The 25212-nt window shown below is 48.5% G+C and overlaps 4 protein-coding genes across 5 annotated transcripts in view; 3 read left to right on the forward strand and 1 right to left on the reverse strand.

The window, feature by feature from the left end:
- The first annotated feature begins 3918 nt into the window (after window positions 1–3918).
- On the forward strand, window positions 3919–7397 carry NICN1 (nicolin 1, tubulin polyglutamylase complex subunit). The gene is made up of 6 exons (XM_055342683.1): window positions 3919–4134; window positions 5692–5868; window positions 6106–6219; window positions 6676–6747; window positions 7078–7182; window positions 7257–7397. The coding sequence occupies exons 1-6, from the start codon at window positions 4003–4005 to the stop codon at window positions 7296–7298; spliced, it is 642 nt and encodes a 213-aa protein (XP_055198658.1). The 5' UTR covers window positions 3919–4002; the 3' UTR covers window positions 7299–7397.
- A 1656-nt stretch (window positions 7398–9053) lies between these two features.
- On the forward strand, window positions 9054–14417 carry AMT (aminomethyltransferase). Its single transcript, XM_055342682.1, has 9 exons — window positions 9054–9187; window positions 9289–9456; window positions 9955–10035; window positions 11109–11240; window positions 11639–11717; window positions 12020–12165; window positions 12251–12431; window positions 12804–12959; window positions 13055–14417. Exons 1-9 carry the CDS (start codon window positions 9098–9100, stop codon window positions 13231–13233), a joined length of 1212 nt encoding a protein of 403 aa, XP_055198657.1. The 5' UTR covers window positions 9054–9097; the 3' UTR covers window positions 13234–14417.
- An 884-nt stretch (window positions 14418–15301) lies between these two features.
- On the reverse strand, window positions 15302–17894 carry TCTA (T cell leukemia translocation altered). Of its 2 annotated transcripts, none has more exons than XM_055342686.1 (3): window positions 17463–17894; window positions 17085–17187; window positions 15302–15769 (listed from the first exon to the last, which is right to left on the reverse strand). In XM_055342686.1, the coding sequence occupies exons 1-3, from the start codon at window positions 17683–17685 to the stop codon at window positions 15730–15732; spliced, it is 366 nt and encodes a 121-aa protein (XP_055198661.1). In that variant the 5' UTR covers window positions 17686–17894; the 3' UTR covers window positions 15302–15729. The 2 variants fall into 2 exon arrangements, with proteins under 2 accessions (XP_055198661.1, XP_055198662.1); XM_055342687.1 differs by having other exon boundaries at window positions 17085–17139; window positions 17463–17890.
- A 202-nt stretch (window positions 17895–18096) lies between these two features.
- RHOA (ras homolog family member A) overlaps window positions 18097–25212 on the forward strand; it is a 61686-nt gene continuing 54570 nt past the window's right edge. Inside the window, exons 1-2 of the mRNA XM_055342685.1 lie at window positions 18097–18284; window positions 22552–22628. The gene's annotated coding sequence lies outside the window, so the exon portion shown is untranslated. The remainder of the gene's footprint in view (window positions 18285–22551; window positions 22629–25212) is intronic.

The following is a 25212-nucleotide window of genomic DNA, read 5'->3' on the forward strand; positions in this document are numbered from 1 at the left end:
TGACTGATATGATATTCCAACTCCACTCTGAGAGCTCTATGGGTTACACTGGGCCTGTGTCTTTGGGTTCCTCAACATAAAGAAGGCCCAGGTCACCAATGCTGACCATTACCTGGAGGGTTCTGACCTGTGAAGAAGGAGCCCAAAAGAGGCCCTGGTTCCAGCTTTACTCCATACTGCTTTATTGGCTTAGGAAATCACTTAGGACCACTTCTGGTCTCAGCTTTGTTATAAATAAACAGGCTTAACTAATGACCTCTGTGGCATTGTTTCCACAAGTGCCTGGAAGGAGGAGGATGATGATAAACATTCATTTTTTGTTTGATTACCATTTTTGTAATGATTAGCATTAATTTTTTATTTTGTTTTGTTTTGCTCTTTTTTTCTTTTAAAATCATGTTTATTGGGACGTCTGTGTGGCTCAGCATTTGTGCATCTGCCTTCGGCTTAGGGAGTGATGCTAGGGTCCGGGATCAAGTCGTGCATTGGACTCCTTGCAAGGAGCATGCTTCTCCCTCTGCCTGTGTCTCTACCTCTCTCTCTGCCTCTCTCATGTATACATAAATAAGATCTTAAAAAAAATAAAATCATGTTTATTGGGCATCTGGGCAGCTCAGTGGTTGACCGTCTGCTTTCAGCTCAGGTCATGATACTGGGGTCCTGGGATCCCAGGACCTGGGGTCCTGCGGGGAGCCTGCTTCTCTCTCTGTCTATATCTCTGCCTCTCAATCTGTGTCTCTCATGAATCAATGGATAAAATCTTTTTTTAAAATCATGTTTATTGAGGTGTAATTTAGATACAATAAAAATGCAAAAATTTGGGGGCATCTAGCTGGCTCAGTCAGTAGAACATGTGATTCTTGATCTCGGGGTTGTGAGTTTGAGTCCTATCTTGGGTGTAGAGATTACTTAAAAATAAAATCTTTAGGGACGCCTAGGTGGCTCAGTTAACTGATTGTGTCTTTGGCTCAGGTCATGATCCCAGGATCCTGGGATTGAGCCTCTCATTGGGCTCCCCTGTTCCTCCCTCTCTCTCTGCCTGCCACTCCCCCTGCTTGTGTTGTCTTCCTCTGTGTCAAATAAATAAAAACTTTAAAAAATAAAATCTTGGGGACACCTGGGTGGCTCAGAGGTTGAGTGTCGCCTATAGCTTGGGGTGTGGTCCCTGCAGGGAGCCTGCTTCCCTCTGCCTGTATCTCTCTCTCTCTCTCTCTATGTGTGTGTGTGTGTGTGTGTGTGTCTTGTGAATAAACAAAATCTTTATTAAAAAAATAAAATCTTAAAAAATTCACAAATCTTAAGCATTCAATTTAATAAATTTTGACAATTGTCTAGACAAATATAACTATCACCACAATCAAGTTTTATTATTCTTTTTTTTTTTAGAGATTTTATTTATTTATTTATGAGAGACACAGAGACAGGCAGAGGGAGAAGCAGGCTCCATGCAGAGAGCCCGAAATGGGACTCGATCCTGGGAATCCAGGGTCACACCCCGGGCCAAAGGCAGGCGCTAATCCTCTGAGCCACCCAGGCTGCCCACACAATCAAGTTTTAGAGCCTTCCCATCACCCCAAAGTATACCTTTGTTCTTCTTTATAATCAAATCCTTCCCTTCACTCTCTGCCTCAGGAAAAACTGTTCTTATTAATTTTACTATAGATTAGTTTTGTCTTTTCTAGACTTTCATGTAAGTGGAATCATACAGTATGTACTCTTTGGGGTCTGACATTTTTTGCTTAATTTAGCACATTTGAGATTTAGTGGTGGTGGTGTGCATACTATTCATTCCTTTTTATTTTTTTAATTTTTTTTTAAATTTATGATAGTCACACAGGGAGAGAGAGAGAGAGGCAGAGACATAGGCAGAGGGAGAAGCAGGCTTCATGCACCGGGAGCCTGATGTGGGATTCGATCCCGGGTCTCCAGGATCGCGCCCTGGGCCAAAGGCAGGCACCAAACTGCTGCGCCACCCAGGGATCCCCTCCTTTTTATTTTTTTAAAAAAATTTATTTATTCATAGAGACACACAGAGAGAGAGAGAGGTAGAGGCACAGGCAGAGGGAGAAGCAGGTTCCATGCAGGGAGCCCAACATGGGACTCGATCCAGGTTCCCCAGGATCAAACCCTGGGCTTCATGTGGCGCTAAACGGCTGCACCACCAGGGCTGCCCTTAAAAAAATGTTAAAATATGCATAATATCTACCATTTTACTCATTGTAAGTGTAGAAGTCAGTGGCATTAAGCATATTATTATTATTATTATTATTTTATTTGAGAGAGAGAACACAAGCAGAGGAAAGGAGCAGAGGGAGAGGGAGAAGCAGACTCCCTGTTGAGTAGGGAGGCCAATGCAGGGTTTGATCCCAGGACCCCAAAGTCAGACACAACCAACTGAGCCACCCAGACGCCCAGCATTAAGTATATTAATAGTGTTGTATAATCATCACTACTATTTCCAGAAATTTTTTCATCATCCTAAACACAAACTTTATACCTGTTAAACAATATCACTATTTCCCCTCACCCCTAGTCGTGGCAACCTCTATTTTACTTTCTGTCTCTATGAATTCACCTATTCTAAGTACCTCATGTAAGTGTGATCATATAATATTTGTCCTTCATGTCTATTTTTTTCACTTAGCATGATATTTTCTTTTTTTATTTTAAAGATTTTTATTTATTCATGAGAGACACACACAGAGAGAGCCAGAGACACAGGCAGAGATAGAAGCAGGCTCCATGCAGGGAGCCCAATGTGGGACTCGATCCCAGGTTTCCAGGATCACACCCCAGGCTGAAGGCGGGCCACCCAAGCACTGAGCCACCCAGGCAGCCCAGCGTGATATTTTCAATGTTTTTTTTTTTTAATTTTTTATTTATTTATTTATGATAGTCACAGAGAGAGAGAGAGGCGCAGAGACACAGGCAGAGGGAGAAGCAGGCTCCATGCACCGGGAGCCCGATGTGGGATTCGATCCTGGGTCTCCAGGATCGCGCCCTGGGCCAAAGGCAGGCGCCAAACCGCTGTGCCACCCAGGGATCCCTATATTTTCAATGTTAACGCTAAAGCATTTATTAGAGTTTCATTCATCTTTAAGGCTGAGTAATTAATTGCATGTATATACCAGGCTCTGTTTACCCATTCATATGTTGATAGATATTTGGATTTGTTTATTTCTTTTTATTGCTGAGCAGCATTCCATACACCACAATCAGTTTATCTGTTCATCTCTTGGACATTTGGATTATTTCCAATTTCTGTCTATTGTGAACAAAGTCCTTGAGCGGGCCTATGCATTCATTTCTCTTGGGTAAATACTTGGGAGTATAATGGATGAATCATATCGTAGGTATGAATTTGGTTTTTAAAGAAATGCCAAACTTTTTCAAAATAGCTGGAAATTATAAGTGGATTAAGGTCCCAGGCACTCCACATCCTTCCCAGTCTTTAATTTCAGCCTCTTCAGTGGGGTTGTGCGAATTCTAATTTGAACTTCCCTGAGGAATAATCACATTAAGCATCTTTTCATGGGTTTATTGGCTATTTATATTCTTTTGTGAATTGTCTGTTCAAATCCTTTGTCCATTTTTTTAAAAAAAGGGGGTGTTCATACCTATTTTTGCAATTAATGTTTGCCGGGCACTATGCTCATTAGTGCTCAGGGCATGATATGCTTTAACTAACGACCGTCCTGCACAGGTGTAATAACGGAGCATAACAGACGGTGAGGGGCCAGGATCGCTCAGACACGGAATGGCTCGGAAATTTCTGGGCAGGGCCCAAGGCTCCTGAAGGCTCGCGCTGAGATTGGCTGAAAGAACCCTTCCTCAACCACTTCCGACTCCCGGCCGGCTTGGGGCATCAGTAATTGGCCGGGCTGGCCCAGCGCGAGGCTTTCTGGGAGTTGTAGTTCTTGGGGACTCTGCTGAGGACGCCGGGAAGGACCCGTAGTCCGAGGCCAGGAGCAGCAGTTGGGCTTGGTCGAGGCTGCTGACAACATGTCCCGCGTGTCGGTGCCCTGCCATGTGAAAGGTACCGTGGCCCTGCAGGTGGGCGACGTGCGAACCTCCCAAGGCCGGCCTGGTGTGCTGGTCATCGATGTCACCTTCCCCAGCGTCGCGCCCTTTGAGGTGAGCCAGACCCGTGGGCGCGACCGGGGCTCCTGGGCGGGGCTGACCTGGGAACTCGGGCGTATCCCAGGCATTTAATCTTTTACCGAAAGCCTCTGCAGTGTCCTCGCCCTTGCAAATGAGCTTACCATTTATTTATTACCTCAGTTAACACATATTTACTAGAATGCAGCGTTCTGTGGTATTCTCTTCAGCATCTCTCCCCCATGTCCAGGACAGAGCTGGCATACAAGTGCTAAGATAATAGGGTGATGCTGGAAATACAGTTGTCTACTAAAGAGAGGTGAAAGGTCATTTTGTTCTTGGCCCAGGGGCTGGGGAATCACTGGACAATGAGTTACCCCAAAACCTGCCTCCTGCCCATTCCCTACAGTCCCTGCTGGAGGTCAGGTTCAGCTCCTTCCTCATCAGGATCATTTCAGTGTTTCCAGTTTCCAGTCTCCAGTTGCTGGTCCACATGTGCTGGCAGAGTGACCGACACTACAAGACCTCAGCACAGAGGACAAAGTCCACATTCTAATGGCTTGGCATTTGGGGCCACTCTAGGCCTGTGCCCTGCCTGCTTCTTGACCCCATGCACTTTGTCCCATGGTGTGTGATCATCCTTCAAGTTGTTCCTTACCATAAGCTGGGAATCTTCACTAAAGCTCCCAACCTGTAAATACTGATTCAGTAGGTTTAGGGTGAAACTTGTACATTTATAGTTTTTAAAAAACTTGTTTGGGTGATTCTGGTGAGTCTTCAGGAATGAGAATTGCTGTAGCCAGGCCGAATCACTGCTGTTTCCAGGGTGGGCCAAGTTCTCTCAACCTTTGGTGTCCCTTTGCTTATGTTACTTTTATACTCTTTCCCGTTCCACTTGGTGAACTCCTCCTTCTTGAGGCCTCATCTGTATATTTTCTGCCTCCTCCAAAGTTAGGGTTCTAACCTCTGGGACCCTCTTAGATTTTTTTTTTTTAAGATTTTGTTTATTATTCCTGAGAGAGGCAGAGACATAGGCAGAGAGAGAAGCAGGCTCCTTGTGGGAAGCCTGATGTGGGACTTGATCCTAGGACCCTGGGATTACTATCTGAGTCAAAGGCAGACACTCAATCACTGAGACACCCAGATGGCCCAGCATCTTAGACTTGTGCCAAGACCTGCGGTCATGGTTTATTTGCATGACCTGCTCATTTGGGCTGTGAGCTCTTCTAGGAAAGGGAAATTGTCTTTGGGCCCAGTGGGCGCTTGTTGAAATTGTTCGATTGGTAGAAGAGTACTTTCCCTTTTTTTTTTTTTTAAGATTTTATTTATTTCTTCATGAGAGACACACACACACACACAGAGAGGCAGAGACACAGGCAGAGGGAGAAGCAGGCTCCATGAAGGAAGCCTGATGTGGAAACACGATCCCGGGACTGTAGGATCATGCTCCGAGTGGAGGCAGATGGTTAACCACTGAGCCACTCAGGTATCCCAGAAGAGTACTTTCCCAAGGGGAGGAAGAGATGGTAGGTTTGAACTTCTCAGGCCCAGGGCCTGGTTCTGATTTGTCATGGTAGGTTGTGTGTGCTCTAGTTACAGGAGATAATGTTTAAGAATTACTACACAGCCTTTCTGAGCATCCGTGTTCGCCAGCATACCTCAACACACACACCAGCCAAGTGGGTGACCTGCCTGCGGGACTACTGCCTCATGCCTGATCCACACAGTGAAGAGGGAGCCCAGGAGTATGTATCGTTGTTCAAGCATCAGGTCAGCTGGGACTCAGCATGGCTAGGGAAGTCCAGATAAGGGCTCACAGGGGATGTAGGGATTGGGCCAGGATACCAGGAGGGAAGAGGGGAGGGGAGGCTGGCCTGGGCTTGTGCCTTGGAGAGATTAAGGCCTGGGGAGGCAGCATCTTGGCTTATTGCTGGTTGGGAGGCTCTTGGGCAGTGAGCTAGGGCCTTGCTGGGTCCTTGTGTGTGTGTGTGTGTTTGTATATGTCAGATGCTGTGTGACATGGCCAGAGTACTGGAACTGCGCCTGATTCTGCGACAGCCATCACCACTATGGCTGTCTTTCACAGTGGAGGAACTGCAGATTTACCAGCAGGGACCAAAGGTAGGTGACCAGCTCAGAGCTGTTGCTATGAAAGGGAATGCTGGGTGTGGGGCTATGGCTGGGAATGCTGGGGTAGGAGAGGGAGTGAACGGTAAGACTCAGAGGGAAATTAGCCAGGAGGGAATGCTCAGAAGGAAATTAGCCAGGAGGGAAGTTAGCCAGGAGAGGTAAGGTCATGTCCCCATATCCACCTGCCTCTCTCAGAGCTTGAGCCTTCAGGTGCTGGGAGACACTTCCGTTCCTTGTGTTCCTGGGGCCTCCCGCATAGCAGAAGAGTTTATGTAGTCTCTAGCTCTTAGGTAATCTGACTGCCCCTTGGACCGCATGGACCCCTGAACAGGGTTTTCTCAGTGTCTGAGGCTCAGGTGCCCTTCTGTCTGCTCCAAGGACCTTGGAATCTGGTTCTAGGGCTTTCCCACTCTGCCTCCTTTAGGGCAGTTTGCCTTTGTTTTGCAGAGCCCCTCCATGACCTTCCCCAAGTGGCTCTCCCACCCAGTGCCTTGTGAGCAGCCTGCTCCCCTCATTGAGGTAAGCCCTCATTGTGAGTAAGAACCATGTATAAAAAGCTCTTGTGTCCAGCACAGGCCCAGGTGGGCCTCTTTCTGCAAGAATCTAGGGCTGGACCCAGGGCCCTTCATTTACTCTGTGCCATCTTGGGTGGTCCATGGGATTTGAGGTATCTCTGAGTGAGGCTGGGCTGCCTACTGCAGATGAGGCTCCAACGTCATGTTTAACAAGTCATCTGGGAATGTTACTAGTGTCAGCTGGAGGGCCCCGTAGCCCAACTTGGCTTCTCTGGAGCTTTAAGGGCATTGCTGGGGAGATACCCATGGCCACTGACCCCTCCTTCTGGAGCAGGGTCTCCCAGACCCCAACAGGGTATCCTCCGAGGTGCAGCAGATGTGGGCGCTGACAGAGATGATCCGGGCCAGTCACACCTCTACAAGGATCGGCCGCTTTGATGTGAGTGATCGCTTCCCTCTGTTTCATTCCTGTTGCCCTGAGTGGGTCAGATCTGATGGTCTTTTGTGTTGCAGGTGGATGGCTGTTATGACCTCAACTTGCTCTCCTACACTTGAACTATGTCTCTTAGCCAAGATGTTGGCCTTCCGTGTCCACCCAGACCTGATTTGGGCCACCAGAGGCTGAAGTGCTTTCCCTGTGCATTCCGAGTGTTGCCTGCAAGCCCACTATGTCTGGGCCACATTCACAGATTCAAGATTCTTGGGGGCTGTGTTGCTTCAGCATGAGCTCTTGGCAGGGGTGTACTCTGTCTTAATCTGACTGCAAGCTGAAATTCTTTTTCCTACCCTAAAAACACTCCAGTTCTACTTACTAAGAATCCCCTCTGCTCCTTCTGCCAACATGCACACTCCAGTCTCCTGCCTGCTCCTTCACCCTGAGTGCAGTGGGTTGCACCTACTAAACCGGCTCTAACTATTGTTGGAAGGCTGCTGTAGCCATGGCACTCAAGTAGTTTGAAGTGTGAGGGGAAAACCGGAGCCCATTTCTTCCTTCTGCGCCCTCTAGTGGTCTTCTTTCCGTTTGTGTTATGCCCATAAGAAGTTGTTTCCTGTCTTACTTCCTGCCTGCCTAGGGAGCAAAGCTGGGGATTTGGGCAGCCTGAGCCCCTTGGTCCCTGAGCTGGCTTCTGGGTGTGTGTTCAATGGGTCTACCCATCCAGCCTGGACAGGTGCCTCCGGCAAGGCTGGCATCTGATAATGAGTCCTGGGACCTTTTTGTCTAAAGCACATCCTTGTCCCTTCTCCCAGCTGCCATGTTCCAAGAGTCATGCTCAGTGTGATAAAAGATCAACCTTGGTAGGGTGTGGGTCCAGGTGAGCATTCTCATTGGTGTCCTTTAAGAGACTGACATCTACTACAACCCCAGGCCTGCTGTGGAATAAAGCAGGCTGCTCTTAGAAAATCTTTTAAGTTTTTTTCCTGGCTTTGCCCCAGGGAGCTGCGATGTAGCAGTACTGCAACCTGTGCTAGACCTGGAAAATTGGACATTTGTGTGGCTCAACAGCTTTCTGGAGGAAGGTCAGCCACCTTTTGGTGACTACCCTCTGCTCTTATCTATCAGAGTTCTTGCAGGTGTTATCTTTGCCTGCAGGGTCATTTATTTACCCCATTCAGCTTTTGCTAAAAGGGTAATGACCATAATCCTGTGCTCAGGGAGTAGCAGCCCTCAGAGTGTGTGTGTGTGTGTGTGTGTGTGTGTGTGTGTGTGAGAGAGAGAGAGAGAGAGAGAGAGAGAGAGAGAGAGAGAGGAGGACCTTGGGGGAGTGGCAGGAACTGTGCTTCATTCATACCCAGCACAGGGCCTAGTGTGCAGCAAGATCAATAAATACTTGTGGAATGCATGACTGCTGGCTGCCTGTGTCCTCCCAGTGGGAGAGCCCGAGACCCTCACCAGAGGCCAGATTACTGATGTGCTCGGCATGCCGGCTGGATCCACCCTCCAGCAACCTCTCCACCCCTCCCCCTCCTGTGACCTTACACTCCTGCTGTCCTGAATGTGCAATTCAGGCCTTTTGGCCTTTTATAGAACTTCGACCTTTTGGAGGCAGAGCAGTCAGCAAGGGGAGGTCTAGCCCCTAGCTCTGTTTCTGAGCAGTTTAACTGGTTTGGACAGCCTAATCTACCCTGGAAGATCAACTTGAAGTGCCTGGGGCTGTTTCCCTACAGATTGGAGTCACTGTCCACTGCTCGAAAGCCCCGCCTGCCCTTGGGGCTGCCTGCCTTTGGGGCTGCCCGCCCCTTCAAATCCCCTTTGTGGGAGAGTGACCTATCCCAGCAGAGCCCGGACTACATCTCCCAGCGTGCCTGGCAGAGTGGTAACCTCTGTGTGCCGGCTGCACCGGTTGTGGGCAACAATGCAGCGGGCAATGACCGTGGTACCCCATCTGGGCTTGCGGCTGCAGGCGCTCCCGTTGGCCCTGGGCCGTCCGCTCAGTCGCGCACAGGTGGGATAGAGGGTGATGGGGCATGGTGCCGATTTTGGAGGTGGGCGAGGGAGGAGGGTGGAGGCCGGGACACTGGTGGCCCTGAACCCAGCCACCCGCAGGACGTACTCCGAAGGACACCTCTTTATGACTTCCACCTGGCTCATGGCGGGAAGATGGTGGCGTTTGCAGGCTGGAGTCTGCCTGTACAGTACCGGGACAGTCATGTTGACTCACACCTGCACACACGCCGGCACTGCTCGCTCTTTGACGTGTCCCACATGCTGCAGGTGAGCAAGGGGAGCACACTGTTTGCTAGATCAGGGCTTCCCATCTACAGTGGTGCAACTCTTGGCTTTGTTGGGAGCTGGATTCCAAGAGCCACCCTCCCAGAAGAGGTGGAGGTCTAGGTGTTGTAGACTATGGCTCCCAGGAAGTTAACTCAGAGGGTCTCTTGGTTGTCTCTTTAGTCTTTTCAGTCTGCTCCTACTCAGTGGTGTGCCTTTATGTCCCAGGTTCCCCAGGGCTGGCACCCACTCCCATCGACTCTCCTGGGTGTTGGTTTGGAAATGGGGGTATTTCAGGATGGTGCCGGGCCCTTTCAAGTTCCCGAACTTCCCCCATTTCACCCTCTTCTGTACTGGCAGAGGTGGGAATCAGAAGGTAGGGCTCTGCCACTTGCAGAATCAAAGGACTGCTCAGGCATTTTGGCTGGGTTGGACTGGACTGTGGACAGCAGGGAGGATGCCTCCTGCCCAGTGGCCTGAGGTTTTTGATCTCTTTCCCAGACCAAGATACTTGGTTGTGACCGGGTGAAGCTGATGGAGAGTCTAGTGGTTGGAGATATTGCAGAGCTAAGGCCAAACCAGGTGGGCCCCTCTTCTCTCTTGTATTTCTGCTCAGTGGGTGTTCTTATTCTTGAGCCAGCAATGGGAATGGTGGGGGCACAGCAATGGATCAGACACAGCTGCTCAGGGCTTGCAGTCTTGGGAGATGGGGGTCCCTGAGTCATGTCTAGACGTCTAGTTATCTGCAGGGAGAGGTTTATTCTGTCCTTAGCCACATCAGGCTGGGAAGCCAGAGACTCAGGTTTATTTATTTATTTATTTATTTTAAGATTTATTTATTTATTCATTCAGAGAGAGCGAGAGAGAGGCAGAGACACAGGCAGAGGGAGAAGCAGGCTCCATGCAGGAAGCCCGATGTGGGACTCGATCCCAGGTCTCCAGGATCACACCCCGGGCTGCAGGCGGCACTAAACCGCTGCGCCACCAGGGCTACCCCGAGACTCAGGTTTATGTCCTGTATTGTGACCTCCATGCTGCCAAACCTCTTGCAATGCAAAGGTAGTCCCTAAACCAGCAGTCTCATCACCAAGAGCTTGTTAGGAATATACTCTCAGGCCCTGCTCCAGACCTGTGGAATCAGAACCTACATTTTAAACAAATACCCAGGTGATCCATGTGACCTTTCAATCTCAGGCTCTGTCCATCCAGTGGGGAGGCTGTGAAGCCAGCCCCCCAGTATTTTGAAGTATTGCTGTGGCATTTATGGGATCATCAATGGACTTTGAAGTTTGTCTTGGGGTTTGGGGCATGGACTAAGTTGTCTGAGGTCTGGGTGGGATGAAGCACCAAGGCCTAGGAGTCCTGAATTAAATGTGAAGTGGGTCTCTCAGTACTTGAGTGGGGAGAAGTGCAGAGGCCCCACCAAATCAGGGAGGTCTAACAAGATGGGAAAGGGGTGAAAACTTTCTCAGTGTAGGAAGATTAAAAAAAACCCTGGGGTTGGGCAGGGGCCTGGGCTTACCTAGCCTTGTTCTCCACCCCCCCCATCCCGTTGCCTGAGGGTTCATTAATTAGTAGCCCCAGGGGTGTGTCTAACTCATACTTGACCTGGGCCTCCTGAACCTGGAAGCAAAGATGTTCCACTTTGGCACTAGGGGACACTGTCGCTGTTTACCAATGAGGCTGGAGGCATCGAAGATGACTTGATTGTGACCAGCACCTCTGAGGGGTACCTGTATGTGGTGTCTAATGCTGGCTGCTGGGACAAGGACTTGGCCCTCATGCAGGTACAGCCCTTCTGTGTTCTAGGTACCCTGTCTTCTTTGTTCACAGAACAGCATCTTTGTTGTCTAGGACAGACCTGGCAGGGTAAAGGGGCTCAGACAATGTCTCTTTGAGTGAATGAACAGCAGGCCAGAGTGGGCCCTCCGTGAAGAATGCCAGGTTTCAGTGATGGGAGAATAGGGAAGGTGAAACTGGTCCTGGCTCCCAAGTGAGAAGGTGGAGGCTGGAGCCTGATGTTAACACTCGCAGACCTGAGCTGGGGTTGTTCCTACCACTTAGTTATAGGACCTTGTAAGATAGGAACCAGCTTATTCTGCCTAAATCTTCAGCTCTCAGCCCACAGTAGGTGCTCAGTAAGCGGTCCCAGAAGCTGATATGTTTCTTCTGTCTTTCCTTTCAGGGCAAGGTCAGGGAACTTCAAAACATGGGCAGTGATGTGAGCCTGGAGGTGGTGGATAATGCCTTGCTAGCCCTGCAAGGTGAGCAGGCCAGGCTGGGGTTGGAGCCGACCTTTGCCTTGCTGGCTTTTTTGACTGCTTAGCACTGGCCATTCTAGGAGGGAGGTGTCGATGGTGTAGTAGTTGTGTGCCATAATTGTTAAGTTTGGAAATAGGCACTCCCTCCACCTGCTGTAAGGCCCAGGGGCTGTGGGCAAGACCATCTTCTCCCACCTGCAAAGTAGGACTTGCTCAGGGCTTATTCTGGCCCGAGTAAGGGCTCTGGTCCAGCTTTGAGGGGAAATGGGGACCTGGACGCTTGGTCACTGGCTCCCTGGGCCCAGGCCCCACTGCGACCCAGGTGTTGCAGGCCGGCGTGGCAGATGATTTGAGGAAATTGCCCTTCATGACCAGTGCTGTGATGGAGGTGTTTGGTGTGTCCGGCTGCCGCGTGACCCGCTGTGGCTACACAGGAGAGGATGGTGTGGAGGTAGGTCAAGAAGTGGGAGTTAGGGTAGTGTGCGGCCCAGGACTCCAGAGCTAGTTGCTTACCTCCTCACTGGTGTCCCATACAGATCTCGGTGCCAGCAGCAGCGGCAGTCCGCCTGGCTGCAGCTCTGCTGGAAAACCCAGAGGTGAAGCTGGCAGGGCTGGCAGCTCGGGACAGCCTGCGCCTAGAGGCAGGCCTCTGCCTGTATGGGAGTGACATTGATGAGCACACCACGCCTGTGGAAGGCAGCCTTAGTTGGACACTGGGTGAGTTGGGTTGGCACTCAGGGATAGAATCGCAAAAGCTGCAGTGGCTAGCCCTTGACTGCTTCCAAGGGTGTGCACCCTGGAGCAAATGACGCAGCCTCCCCAAGCCTCCTTTCCCTGAAGATGCCATTGTGACTTTGCCCATTAGACGCTGAGGATCTTCAGCAGGCTGAGGTGGGCAGCACAGCCTCTTTTAAGACCTGGGGCAAGAGGTGGGTGGCCGACTGCAGTAAAGGGAGGAATGGGGCTTGGGAGAACCTGAGCAAAGGGGCCTCACTGCTGGATGGATGTTATTTGGGGTCCTTGTAACTAGGACCTCCTAGGGCCAGGGGTCTTATGGACTATAGCTAATCCTGGGGTGTCATGCTTCAGGGAAGCGCCGCCGAGCTGCCATGGACTTCCCTGGAGCCTCGGTCATCATTGCCCAGCTGAAGGGCAAGGTGCAGCGGAGACGTGTGGGGTTAACATGCGAGGGGGCACCTGTGCGGGCACACAGCCCCATCCTGAATATGGAGGGCACCGTGATTGGTAGGTGGACCAGAGAGGTTGGGGAGCTGTTGTTCCTCCCCCCACCAGAGGGTGGGCATCAGAGTGGTGCTGACCTATGGCATCTGCCCACACAGGTACAGTGACCAGTGGCTGCCCCTCTCCCTGTCTGAAGAAGAATGTGGCCATGGGTTATGTGCCCTCTGAGTACAGTCGGCCAGGTACCCCACTGCTGGTAGAGGTGCGGCGGAAGCAGCAAATGGCTGTGGTCAGCAAGATGCCCTTTGTGACCACAAATTACTATACCCTCAAGTGAAAGTGGCTTGGGGCAGGGGCTCTCCCATCCAGGAACCTGGACCTGTAGGGCATATAAGGGTTGGTCAGGAAGCTGAGGCTGAATACACTGGGGGGGCTAGGGTGGAGGTTGGTTCTGGTTGTCTGGTCAAGGGGGGGCCCATACCACCTATTCTCACTCCCACCCTCATCCTAGGCTTCTTTAATTTCAAGACCCCATTTCTTCCTTTTTTTTTTTTTTTTTCAAGACCCCATTTCTGAGCAAGAGAGCGGCTGCTGCAATGTCAGCCTGGGCTCCCAGTGACCCCCTTCTGGTCTGTCTGCCAGGAGGCTATGGGACACTGTCGTTCTGGCATCTCCCCCTTCCACTGTGCCAGGGCTGGCTGTGGAGTAGTAGCTCACTTTGGGGGATGGGGGGAATAAAGCCTGCCCGACCTACCTCACCATGGTTTCTCACACTGCAAAGGAGTTATTACCGTGGGTAGTGCCGGATGTCTCCTTCAGTTTACTTTGCACGAATGCAAACTGCTGCCTCTCCCTGGGCAGGAATGATTCCTGACTCACTGAGGGTTGGCCCTGTCTGGCTGCTGTGCCTATGTAAACTTGGGGACAGCTGAGGAGCACAGACTCACTCTTCCACATTCCCAAGTTAGCCCAGCCTGCTGCCCAGTAGCAACCATGCCAGGCTCACCACCTGTTCTGAGCCCCAGGGCTGTTGTAGGACAGGCTGGGCCTCCTGGACTTGCCTTACCCTGGGCTGACCTTTGCCCCTGGGGCCCATTAGTGGACTCCACTCACTCCTAAAAAAAAAAAAAAAAAAAAAACAAAAACATTAAACAAGCTTCCTTCTTGCTTGCCAATCTAGCTTCATTGTCCTTTGTCTACATGGTTCCTGGGGTGCCAGCTCAATGCCTGCTTGCCTGGCCTCTGAGGCAAGCTCAGAGTGGGTTCCCCTTGAGAAGGGCAGGTCTAAAAACTTAACAAGGATAGTGCCCCTCTGTGTTGGGGCATCCATTGCTGCTCCTCTAGGGAGCTGGCCTCACCTCTCCACCTCTGCAAGTTATTACATTCTGGGTACTGAGGCGCAGTACCCCTTAATGTTCCCCCTGTGCATGCACACCCTTGTCCTGTCTGAATAATCACACAGCTGATGCGCTTCCATGTTTAATAAACCACATCCTCAGTTGAACCTGGGGTGAAATGTGAGACCCTGATTCTGTGTGGTGGTGTCAATGGATAGGGCTGGGGTGCAAAACCGCCATCCTATCAGCCAGAAGATAGCTCTGGAATAGGTACACATCCATCAGTTCAGTGTAGTCCTACTTCCAGTGCACTTCTGCTGTCAAGGTGGCCCATCCAAAGGCTGACAGATACAAATGTGACTTCTACTAGAGAAGCAGCGACAGGACACTGAGGTAAGTGATGGCCCAGCAGAAGCAGGAATACAGCCTTCAGGAAAGGAGACAATTCTAGGGTTAGGAAAGGAGACAATTCTAGGGTTATGCTGTTTTCAGAAACTGGCATGTACCATTCACACATTTGGAAGCTCCCTTGGCCCACTGTCTAAATGGCGGCCTATGGCTCTTCCCTGTTGAGAGTTCTTGGGGGCTGAGATGGTGCTAGTAGAGAGTTGCTGAGCCTGTGCCTCTTAGGATGAAGCTTATGTGGTTCCTGGTCAAGATGGGAACCAATGAAGCTGCAGGACATGGTGGGGCAGGGCCACTCCACATTACTGCTTAGTGTCTCCCTGTGAGGGGGCAGGGTACAATCTCATGGGTACTTAAAACAGTTGGGGGTGGAAGGTCACTCCCTGGGGCTCAGCCTCTTTTAGGCACCCAGTTTCCCATAAGAATTGAGAGGTGTATGAATTGATATTCAGTAAAAAGACCATTTCTACAGTCTGACTCACACCTGGAAAGCTTTGGATGGGCCAGGGAGGAGGGTGTTGGGTGCCTCTGTGTCCGGATGGTGCCAGCTCCCCCGCCTGACTCTTGAATGGCCAGCTAAGTAACCACAAAGTATAAGGCCATGTCCAGTCCAGAATTCCCTGGCTTCCTGCCGACGAAGCAAACATTCAAGAAACCCAGAGCTTAGGGGAAAACAGGCTTCCTTTACAAATCCCAGAGCTGGTCAACCTCAAGTTTCCTCTCAGGACAAATTTCTATGGGGTCATATCCCAGGGGGATGAGAAGAGGGACAGGAAAAAGCCAAGGAAGAAAATGGACAGTTGGTCTCCCCAACCCAGAGGCTTCTCCTGAGCTGACCCCTGAGAGGAGGAACATGCCTTCTCTCCTTAAGGCACTCAGATCAGGGTAGAGGCAAACTTTACTGGTCCAATGCCTGGGACTGCTGGAGACAAGGCCAAGGGCAGTGGAGGCCCAGGCCTGCAAGCACTGGGGTATTCCCTACCCCCAACCCTGACCTCCCTGCCGTCGTCTCAGGTCTGGGCAGCAGCAGAACCCAGTGTGGGAACCAGCAGACCCGGTGATGTCCCTGGAGATCCCTCTGCTGCCTTCCCTTATTCTCTGTGAGTTTTGAGAGGTTCATTTGCTGTTTCCCTAAAAAGTGATGGAGAGAAGAGAAGGATTATTCTACAGGCAGCTTAACAGTCCCTGAAACTGGTTCTCTCTAGCCTTTTTAAGGGCTGAGGTGGACTCAGAAAGGCCACACTACAATCTAGACCTCTCTACTGAGTTCCCACAGCCCACTCAGTCTCCCACCTTTCTCCTGCTGACATGTTATTCCTTCTGGTTCCTCACCTTATGGAGTGCCTACCTTTATCCCAGTTGCCCAGGCCCTGGGCAGTGGCAGGCAGCCTCCTAACTGGCCTCTTGCCTTCTCTACTGGACCCCTTCATCTTCTTGCCATAAAGCAGCAGTTATAAAGGCAAGTTTGATCAGACCATAGCCTTGCTGAGTCCTTTAATAGCTTCCTGAGATTTAAGGTCAGGTTTCGTGGTCCCTCCATGCCTTCACGTTTGAGCTATAGTGTCACAGCCTTGTCTATCCTTCCAATGTGATACCCTTGTTCTTCCCCTGGGTCTTGTTCTATCCATTCTCTCTGCCTGGCACACTTAAGCACTCCCTAGCCTTTGCCCTTGGCTTAGCTGTCTGTTTTGGGAGAAAACTGCCCTCACCCCCTGCTCTACTACCCTTTCCTTTTATTATTTTTTATTTTTTTGCTGCCCTCCTTTTTAAATCTTGGGCTCCCCCTGTAAAGGGCCTGGGTTCCTTGTTCTCTGGACCTAGTGTGGCCCCTGTCATGGTAGGAGCTCAGAAATTGGTTGAATGAATGCTCTTTTGATTAGGGAGTTGATGTTTTACAGATGAGGCGGCTGACCCTGATGAGGCCAGTCAATGCAATAAGGACAAAGGCTGGGCAGCCCGGGTGGCTCAGCGGTTTAGCACCGCCTTCAGCCCAGGGTGTGATCCTGGACACCCAGGATCAAGTCCCATGTCAGGCTCCCTGCATGGAGCCTGCTTCTCCCTCTGCTTGTGTCTCTGCCTGTCTCTCATGAATAAATAAAATCATAAATAAATAAATAAATAAATAAATAAATAAGGACAAAGCCTCCTGCCTTTCTAAACTGAGGCGCTTGCAGTAGAGTTGAACTCAACAGACCTGCTACTTTATCTCTGAAATTTTGGCAGTAGCACCACCAGCCCCACAGGTTGCTGAATAGCCTATCAATGGGCTGTTAAATTGGTATCATTCGAAGCCTGAGCTCTACTTGCAAGCCTTGGAGCTTGCTGCAAAGGCCACTAAACTGGTGGACTCCTGCCCTGAGAACTTCCTGGCCCTGTCCCTGTTCCCAGCATAGGTGTGTCTTCTGCCTGCCAAGCATGGGGTTGCCATGGGCACAGATTTACTTACCACGAAGTGAAATGCGTGGAGCCATCAGGTGTGGATCCGTTCTGGCCGCCCAGACCTGGGGGCAGGAACACATCCAGAGCTGCAGCAGGCTTGGGGTGGGAATCTGAGCAGGTATCAGCCCAGATCAAGTTAAAGGCCAGTGATGTTGTCTGATGGAGTCTTGTGGGGGCCTTAAAGGGACTAATGGTATTGTCTGATGGAGGTTCAAGGGAGCGGTTAAAATGTGATGGGTGGTCCGGGATTTCTGGCATGAAATGGTATGTTGGCATGGGTCAGGGTAGAGCATAAAGTTGTGATGAGGTTCTTAGGAGACCAGTGGTAGTCTAGGGAGTTCTGGGGAGCCCAATGATGCAGTCCGGTGGGGATGGGGAGCCTCACCTGGGCGGTGATACAGCCCTGTTACCGTGCTCCCGTAGAACCCCCACGCCAGCTGGATGCCCAGGAGACTTATCACCAACCACAGTAGCAGCAGCTTGAAGAGGGTAACGCGCATGTCCTGCGCCTCCCACTCCCGCAGGAACTCGCTGCCCAGGGTGCCCAGGGTGCCCAGCACCAAGGTCGGCAGAGACTGTAAGGACTGCCCAGACCAAGGCTCCGCCATGACTGGCCCATGCCCCACCCGGGGGACTGTCACTATAGCACCCACTGCGCAGGCGTCTGGTCTTCCGGGCCAGGCCCGTTAATGCGCACGCGTAAACCAGGCAAGGCGAGCCTACTTCGCTTGCGCGAAGAGTTGGCAGTTTGGGGAGGAGTACTAAAACCGCGCACGCGCACCTAGCCCCACCCTGCTTACTTAAACGATGAGTGAGACGAGGAGCATAAAATAGCAACCAGGTCTTTTATAGCCCCGGAGTTCCCGTGATGCCCCACGCGGCTGCAGTGATTGGTTAAGCGCCCTGCTTTTAGGGCGTGGACGCGCTCCTGAGCAATCGTGGCTGAGCTGTAAGTGTGCGCGCGTGCGCGGGGCCGCGGCTGGGGCCGGCTCGAGCCCGCTGGCACACGGGGGCGCGCACGTCGCTCCCCGCCCTCCCGCCGCCGACCGCCCTCGCTCGCGCTCCCCGCCCGCCGCCCGCCGTCCTCCGTCGGTTCTCTCGTTAGTTCGCCGCGGTCTTCTCAGCCACCCGCCCCAGTCTCCGAGCTTCCGACTCGCGGACAGGCGCACTCGGCGCGGAGAGGCCGGACTGCGAGTCGTCGCCTGAGGTGAGCCGAGAGGGTTCTCTCCTGGCGCCGCGGCGCCCCGGGCCCGCCCGCCGCTCTTCCGGCCTCCCGCCCGCCCGCCGCCCCGCCGCGGCCGCGCCCCACCTGCTGCTCTCAGCCGGCTACCCCTGGGCCCCGGCCCCAGCCTTCTGGCCGGGGCCCCGCTCCCCAGAGCGGCGGCCCCGCCCGCGCAGTCCCCGGAAGCGCGCCCCGCGGCCTCCCGCGCCCCTTCCCCCGCCCGGCCAGGCCTGGTGGAGCCCAAGACGCCCGCCCGCGGTCCCTGGCTCTTCCTCTCTCACGGCCGTGCGGGGCAGGGCGGGGGCTTCGAGCTGGGCCCGGCGACCGCGCGGTGCAGCCGGTCCCTGCGAAGCGCGCGTGGCTGTCGGGAGTTGAAATGGGAAAGAAACTCTTTACAACTCCATCTTGGCTTTTGCATTGAATATGAAACATGAATCACCGTTTTATACGGGGTGAAGTCCAGTTATGTTTTGGGTAGATTTTCTTTTTAAATGCAGTAGTTTCGGAGATTGTGTAAGTAAAGTAGTGTTGAAATCTTACGGGTTAGGATTCTTGGGTATTGAAAAGGGAATTTTCCAGTTGAAAGCACTTTTTCATGATTTAAACTCTATTGCATTGAAATAGAGTATTAATTTGCGACTTTGCTTAGTCTAAGTTATTACCTTGATTGGAATCCCCTAAACATCTGTCCTTAGTTACCGATTGAACCCAGTTACAAGCTGTCTTTATTAAATAGCACTGTTTGCCCTCAAATCGATTTGGTCAAGACAATGTGCAGTAGTTTATGGTGGAAAATTGGTATCCTTTTTTACCACAGTGTTTTTTCCACTTGTGTTTTTTTAATGGTCCTGATTTAAAGTTTTTACCAGTATTTGTGATATGTTTCCTTCTTTTGGTGTTTGTCTTTGAAGTAAATGTTTTTTTCAGGTATGCATTTTATAGCCCTCCCTGCCAGATCTGAAGGGGAAAAATACTTAAAATTCTTTAAAATGTTATATGTGGTGAGAATTTTTCAGTCATTTAATTTTTCAACCACTCAGTGGTTGAAAATGGTACATATATGTACCATTACATGATTGTCACTTTAGACATGGCTAAATTGGTAGAGATACTGGTATGAGCGTTGGGCGTGACATTGTTTGGCCTGAAAGTACAAGACTAATTCTTGATTGTGAAGGAAAACTTAAAGATCTTTTGATAAATTGTTTTTATAGTAGTTCCATCTACTTTTGTAGATGAGTGGTGGCCCCTGGGAACCTAACAAAGTAGAAGAAAACTCGCTTTGAGTCAGATTCTAGGCTTAGAGTTATGGCTTCTTTTCTTATAAAAAATTTGTACTGGAGGGAAGAAGAGAATAGAAATCCACTGACTTTTTCATAGATCTAGAATTTTAGATCCAAAGGTATCTTCAGGACTTATGGTCCAACCCTATTTGCAGATGAGGAAACTGAGTCTCAGAGACTTACATAAATTTCCTAAGGTCATTTTTCTGGTCAGGTGCAGGCCAGAACTCTGAGGTATTCTTGTACTCTGAAACAACTTCCTTAGAGTTAAGGAAAAATTCAGGACTTATTTCCAGTATTTTCTTCTTTTACATATTACTGATTTTATATATGTTTTGAGAACCTGAAAAATTCATTTCTAAACAAACTCAGTTCTTTAGCTTTCACTGCGCTCTCCTCCCTGGAACTGGATGGTCCTACAGCAGTTGATTGAAATACATAAATGAATATACAGAGTGCCTGGCCTAGTTTTAGCTTTAGGTGTTTTGGGGTTTTTGTTCGCTTGTTTGTTTTTTTTAGAGATTTATTTAACCATTTGAGAGAGAGCACGAGCATGGGGAGGTTTTGAGGAAGAGAGAGAAACCCTAGCTGACTCCTCCCTGAGCTCCGAGGCCAACTTTGGGCCGAATCTCACAACCTGGAGATCATGATCTGAGCCGAAACCAAGAGTCTGATGCTCGACTGAGTGTACCACCCAGGGGTGTTTGGGTCCTCTTGAGGGAACAACTTCTTCCAATGTGAGGCCCAGACTCCCCTGCTCCAAAGCCCAACATAATTAGGTCAGACCAAGATGTTCTAATGTGACTGAGGGCTCTTTTGCCTATTAATTTGAGGTGGGATGGTAAGAAACTGCACATATTAAGTAAATAGTTCTGTGTATGTGTGGCAGTAGTTTTAACGTATTCTCATTGTCCTGATTGTTCTTAGGAGAGTGAAAACAGGTAGATACTGAGGTGGAATTCAAGCTGTGACAGGAGGAGTTGCTACTTTGGGTTGTTTTAGTTCTAGAGCTGAGAGATTTATGTTAACTCTCAGAAGACAGACTGATACTTCAGCTTCTAAGAGAACTAATTTGGGCTTGCTGAGCTTCTCTAGACAGCACTTTGGGTTTAATTGCATTTCGCTGCTAGTGATAATGATAAATGGTACATAATCACTGGATTTTAATCACATATATTTGTACTTTAAAAGGTACTTAAAAGTTATTTTACCTTCCCGTAGCACTTAGTTTAGTCTTTTATGTCCCTGGCTAGAGGAACTTTGTTTGCATCTGCATATTAATGTAACTAAATTTTAAGCATGTGTTAATGTGTCTTACTATACTGTGCTCTTTGGGGATATGCTCACTGTTAAGTACTTGTGAGATTAATAAATTAAAATTTCCAAGACAGTTTGAAGTTAATAATTACTGTAAAATTCTTATTTCAAGTTTCTATTTCAAATGACTCATTTTTGATCTGTGGTGCTGTAGTATTATGTGAAGGCCCTGTATACTCATAATTATGGTAGTCATGTGACAGAAAAATCAGCCGTCGAAGCTGCTCATTCTGGGTGTTGGTCTGAATTTATTGGTGCTTCCTCCAGAGGATTGTGAATAATATTTTATAGTTAAAGTGTTCAAAATACGAGATACACTCAGTTATATTGCAGCCGGTTTGCAGTTTGTCCCAAAATGAGCTTGTTTTGTTTTTAATGAAGAGAGTGGGTAAAGTAAATATGTTAAAGAATGTTTATAATAGTGTCTCACTATTCAGGTGAAGGTAAAAAGGAGAACATAAGTGACCAAAATATTTGGAGTGGAGTAAAGGGAGAAGTGGAATGTAAAATGAAATTAGAGAGGTGGGTAGGAACCAGATCATGTCGGGCCTTTAGGATATGGGAAGTTCTTTAGGATTATTCTGAGATGAGAAATCATTAGATGTTTTTTAGCAGGAGAATAATTTGATCTGATGTTAAATAACTAGAATCACTCACCAAGAGTAGGGGTAGATCTGAGTTCATTCTGACTTTATTTTTTTTCTCCAAAGATTTTTATTTATTCGAGAGGGAGAGAGAGAAATAGGCAGAGAGAGAAGCAGGCTACATACAGGGAACCCAATGTGGAACTCGATCCCAGGACTCCAGGATCACACCCTGGGCACAAGGCAGACGCTTAACCACTGAGCCACCCAGGTGTCCCTCATTCTGACTTTAAATAGTAAAGTAATATTGATCATTTCTGACAAAAACATTATAAGCATTTCCTAATACTATTTTCCTTGACCTAATGACTTCACCCTGATTTTTGATTTTCTGACAGTTGCCTTTCAGTTTGTAATTTCTCTGTAATGCCTGTATTAATAAGAATGTATAATTAAAGCAAGTTATTCAGATGTTTGTGGTAGTCTAGGTGGTAGGTTACAGGTGTTCATTGTAAGATTCCTTTAATTTAGCTGTATGTTTGAAAAGTTTTATAATGTTGGAAAATTAATTTACATAGGATTCATTTGCTTTTAAAAGGGAAATATTTAGAAAATAATATTCAGGGATCCCTGGGTGGCGCAGCGGTTTAGCGCCTGCCTTTGGCCCAGGGCGCGATCCTGGAGACCCGGGATCGAGTCCCACGTCGGGCTCCCGGTGCATGGAGCCTGCTTCTCCCTCTGCCTGTGTCTGTGTCTCTCTCTCTCTCTCTCTCTCTCTCTCTCTCTCTGTGACTATCATAAGTAAATAAAAAAATTAAAAAAAAAACAAATATTGTATTAAAAAATAATATAACATTGGTTGTGAATATTAACTGAAGGAGGCTAAGCTTGTATAAATGTGATAAATTTGGTGGTATATTAGTCAGAAGTTAAATTCTACACTTTTTCCCTCTCTTGGATTCTAAATTATGTCTTGGAACTTTGGGCAAGCCTGTTTACATCCTATGTTTTGTGTTGTTCCTTGTAAAATGAATAGACATAATTCCTGATATATTTATATTTTTATAGTGCCTACATCTGAGAAGTTCAAGGCACTTGTAGAACTTCTGCCACACAGCCCGTGGGTCTTGCAGCACATTTGTAAGGTATGTAAATAGAAACTTTTTTTACTCCCTTTTTCCCATGGAAGATATGATTATATATTAATGTAAGTTCTAGGGAAATGTGAGTGCATTATTGTTAATGATTCTCTTTAGTAATCTTGAGAGTTTTTTTTAATCTTACTGCATACGTTTTCTCTCTGGTCTTCTTATCTCTCTATGAAGTATTTCTGTAGCTTCTTTTTTCACTTCTAAGTCTGCCTGCTTTCCTTCCGAGAGGGGTGGGGAGGGGCAAAGGGAGAGAGAAACCCCAAGCAGGCTCCACGCCCAGTGCACAGCCCAATGTGGGTCTTGATCCCACAACCCCTAAATGATGGCCTGAGCCAAACCCAAGAATTGGACCCTCAACCAACTGAGCCACCAGGTGCCCTAAGATATTTCTTTTTCAGATGCTATATTTTCTAAGGAGATTCACTGTGTTATACACATACCTCTTTCACTTCTGGGCCATTACTCCATCTGTTTTTCATCTTTAAGTTTTCATTATTTTAATAGTTTGGTTCTTATACAGTTTATCCAGAGGTTGTGCTTTGGATGTATCAAATTATCATTAGCAAATGAGCCAGCTGGAGAATGAAGATCAGAGGACAATCTTCCCTCTTACTAGAGGGGTCGGAGTCACATTGGCTTAGGTGGGAGCAATGTTAACAGCTGGTATAATAGCTCATCCTGGGGTTGTTTAGATATTTAAACTAATTACAGATAAAGGAAATAGAAGTATCTTCATTCATTCCATGATAAATATCTTGGTCTAGTACTGTTTTTATCAGCTTTCCTTGTTTTTGGGGGGGATCTGAAGGAACTCTGTAGATGGAGAAGTGAGCTGTGAAGGAGATGAATAATCTCTTTTGATGAGATGGGCTACCTGGCAGTGAAGGCATATAATGGTAGTGGTTTTGATTAGCTTTGAACTCCTTGGTATGCTAAGAAGAATGGCCAAGTTAGGTTTCGGTTTTGTCATTCATTCATTGAACAAGTAGTTACTGAATAGTTACTATATGTCAGAGCTGTCCTGGGACACATCTGAAGAAAACAAAGAAGGTCCTTGCCCTTGGGACACCTGGCTGGCTCATTTGGTAGAGCATGCGACTCTTTATCTTGAATTCTTTTGATCTTGGGGTCGTGAGTTCAAGCCCCAATTTGGGCATAGAGCTTACTTAGGAAAAGAAATAAACTGTAGGGACTGCTGGGTGGCTCAGCAGTTGGGCATCTGCCTTTGGCTCAGGGCATGCTCCTTGGGTTGGGATGGAGTCCTGCATTGGGCTCCTTGCTGGGGGCCTGCTTCTCCCTCCTTATGTCTCTGCCTCTCTCTGTCTGTCTATTGGATAAATAAGTATAATCCTTTAAAAAGAAAGAGGGCAGCCCAGGTGGCTCTGCGGTTTAGCGCCTCCTTTAGCCCAGGGCATGATCCTGGAGATCCAGGATCGAGTCCCATATCGGGCTCCCTGTGTAGAGCCTGCTTCTCCCTCTGCCTGTGTCTCTGCCTCTCTCTCTCTCTCTCTCATGAATAAATAAAATCTTAAAAAATAGAAAGAAACTAACTCTCATATTTAAAAAAAAAAAAAAAAAGGATGTTCCTACCCTTAAGTTTTTTTATTTGTTTTACGATATCTTTATTCCTAAAAATATAGACATTTGGTTTGGAACTAAAGATTGTTAGTTTTGAATCTTACCTATTTTTCTCAATATCACTGACAGGAAGTAGAAAGTGCATTAGGTGTTAATAATCACAAAAATATTAATAGTTCCGCTTCTTGAGTTAATGTTCTAGTAGGAAAGTCTCATGATAGGTAAGGGATGGGCTTCCCTTTTTTAGGGAACAGCAAAAAAATTCTTGAATGGCTGGAGCTTAAAGAGTAAGTGGAAAGAGTGGAAGAAATAAAATCTTACATGTAGACTGTGTCCAGATCTTGGAGGAACTAGGAATTTAGAGTTCATTTGGATTGTATTGGAAAGTTACTGAAGAGTTTTTATAGTGGGAATAATGTGATCTGATTTATTTATATTTCTAGTTCATGTATGGAAAATAGACTATAGGGTGACAAAAACAGAAGCACGGAGATTTATTGGAAACTATTTGAGAGAGCTTTTGTGCACAGTAGGAGGGGCAAAGAGAGAGAGAATCTCAAGCAGACTTTTTTTTTTTTAAGTATTTATTTATTTATTCATGAGAGACCGAGGCGGGGGAGCAGAGGCACAGAGGGAGAAGCAGGCTTCATGCAGGGAGCCTGATGTGGAACTCGATCCCAGGACTCTGGGACCACGCCCTGAACCAAAGGCAGATGCTCAACCATTGAGTCACCCAGGTATCTCAGACATAGATACACTTAACCAGGTTATTTCTGTGAGCCTCAGGACCTATCTATAAAATGACGATTACATTTAATTTATCGAAATTTTATGGATTTTTAAAAAATATTTATTCACGAGACACACAGAGAGAGCAGAGACGTAGGCAGAGGGAGAAGCAGGCTCCATGCAGGGAGCCGGACAAGGGACTCAATCCCGAGATTCACGCCCTGAGCTGAAGGCAGGCACTCAACTGCTGAGCCACCCGGGCATCCTGGAA

Source organism: Nyctereutes procyonoides, unplaced genomic scaffold, assembly GCF_905146905.1.
Source record: "Nyctereutes procyonoides isolate TBG_1078 unplaced genomic scaffold, NYPRO_anot_genome, whole genome shotgun sequence".
Lineage (NCBI taxonomy): Eukaryota > Metazoa > Chordata > Mammalia > Carnivora > Canidae > Nyctereutes > Nyctereutes procyonoides.

Coding starts and splice junctions, on each gene's coding strand:
- TCTA (XM_055342686.1), bottom strand. CDS start 17,685: ATGGCGGAGCCTTGGTCTGGGCAGTCCTTACAGTCTCTGCCGACCTTG. Junction 17,188..17,462: donor AGGGCTGTATCACCGCCCAG/GTGAGGCTCCCC, acceptor ATACCTGCTCAG/ATTCCCACCCCAAGCCTGCT. Junction 15,770..17,084: donor TCCACGCATTTCACTTCGTG/GTAAGTAAATCT, acceptor ATCACTTTTTAG/GGAAACAGCAAATGAACCTC.
- AMT (XM_055342682.1), top strand. CDS start 9,098: ATGCAGCGGGCAATGACCGTGGTACCCCATCTGGGCTTGCGGCTGCAG. Junction 9,457..9,954: donor ACGTGTCCCACATGCTGCAG/GTGAGCAAGGGG, acceptor TCTCTTTCCCAG/ACCAAGATACTTGGTTGTGA. Junction 10,036..11,108: donor CAGAGCTAAGGCCAAACCAG/GTGGGCCCCTCT, acceptor CTTTGGCACTAG/GGGACACTGTCGCTGTTTAC.
- NICN1 (XM_055342683.1), top strand. CDS start 4,003: ATGTCCCGCGTGTCGGTGCCCTGCCATGTGAAAGGTACCGTGGCCCTG. Junction 6,220..6,675: donor TTTACCAGCAGGGACCAAAG/GTAGGTGACCAG, acceptor TTTGTTTTGCAG/AGCCCCTCCATGACCTTCCC. Junction 7,183..7,256: donor CAAGGATCGGCCGCTTTGAT/GTGAGTGATCGC, acceptor TTTGTGTTGCAG/GTGGATGGCTGTTATGACCT.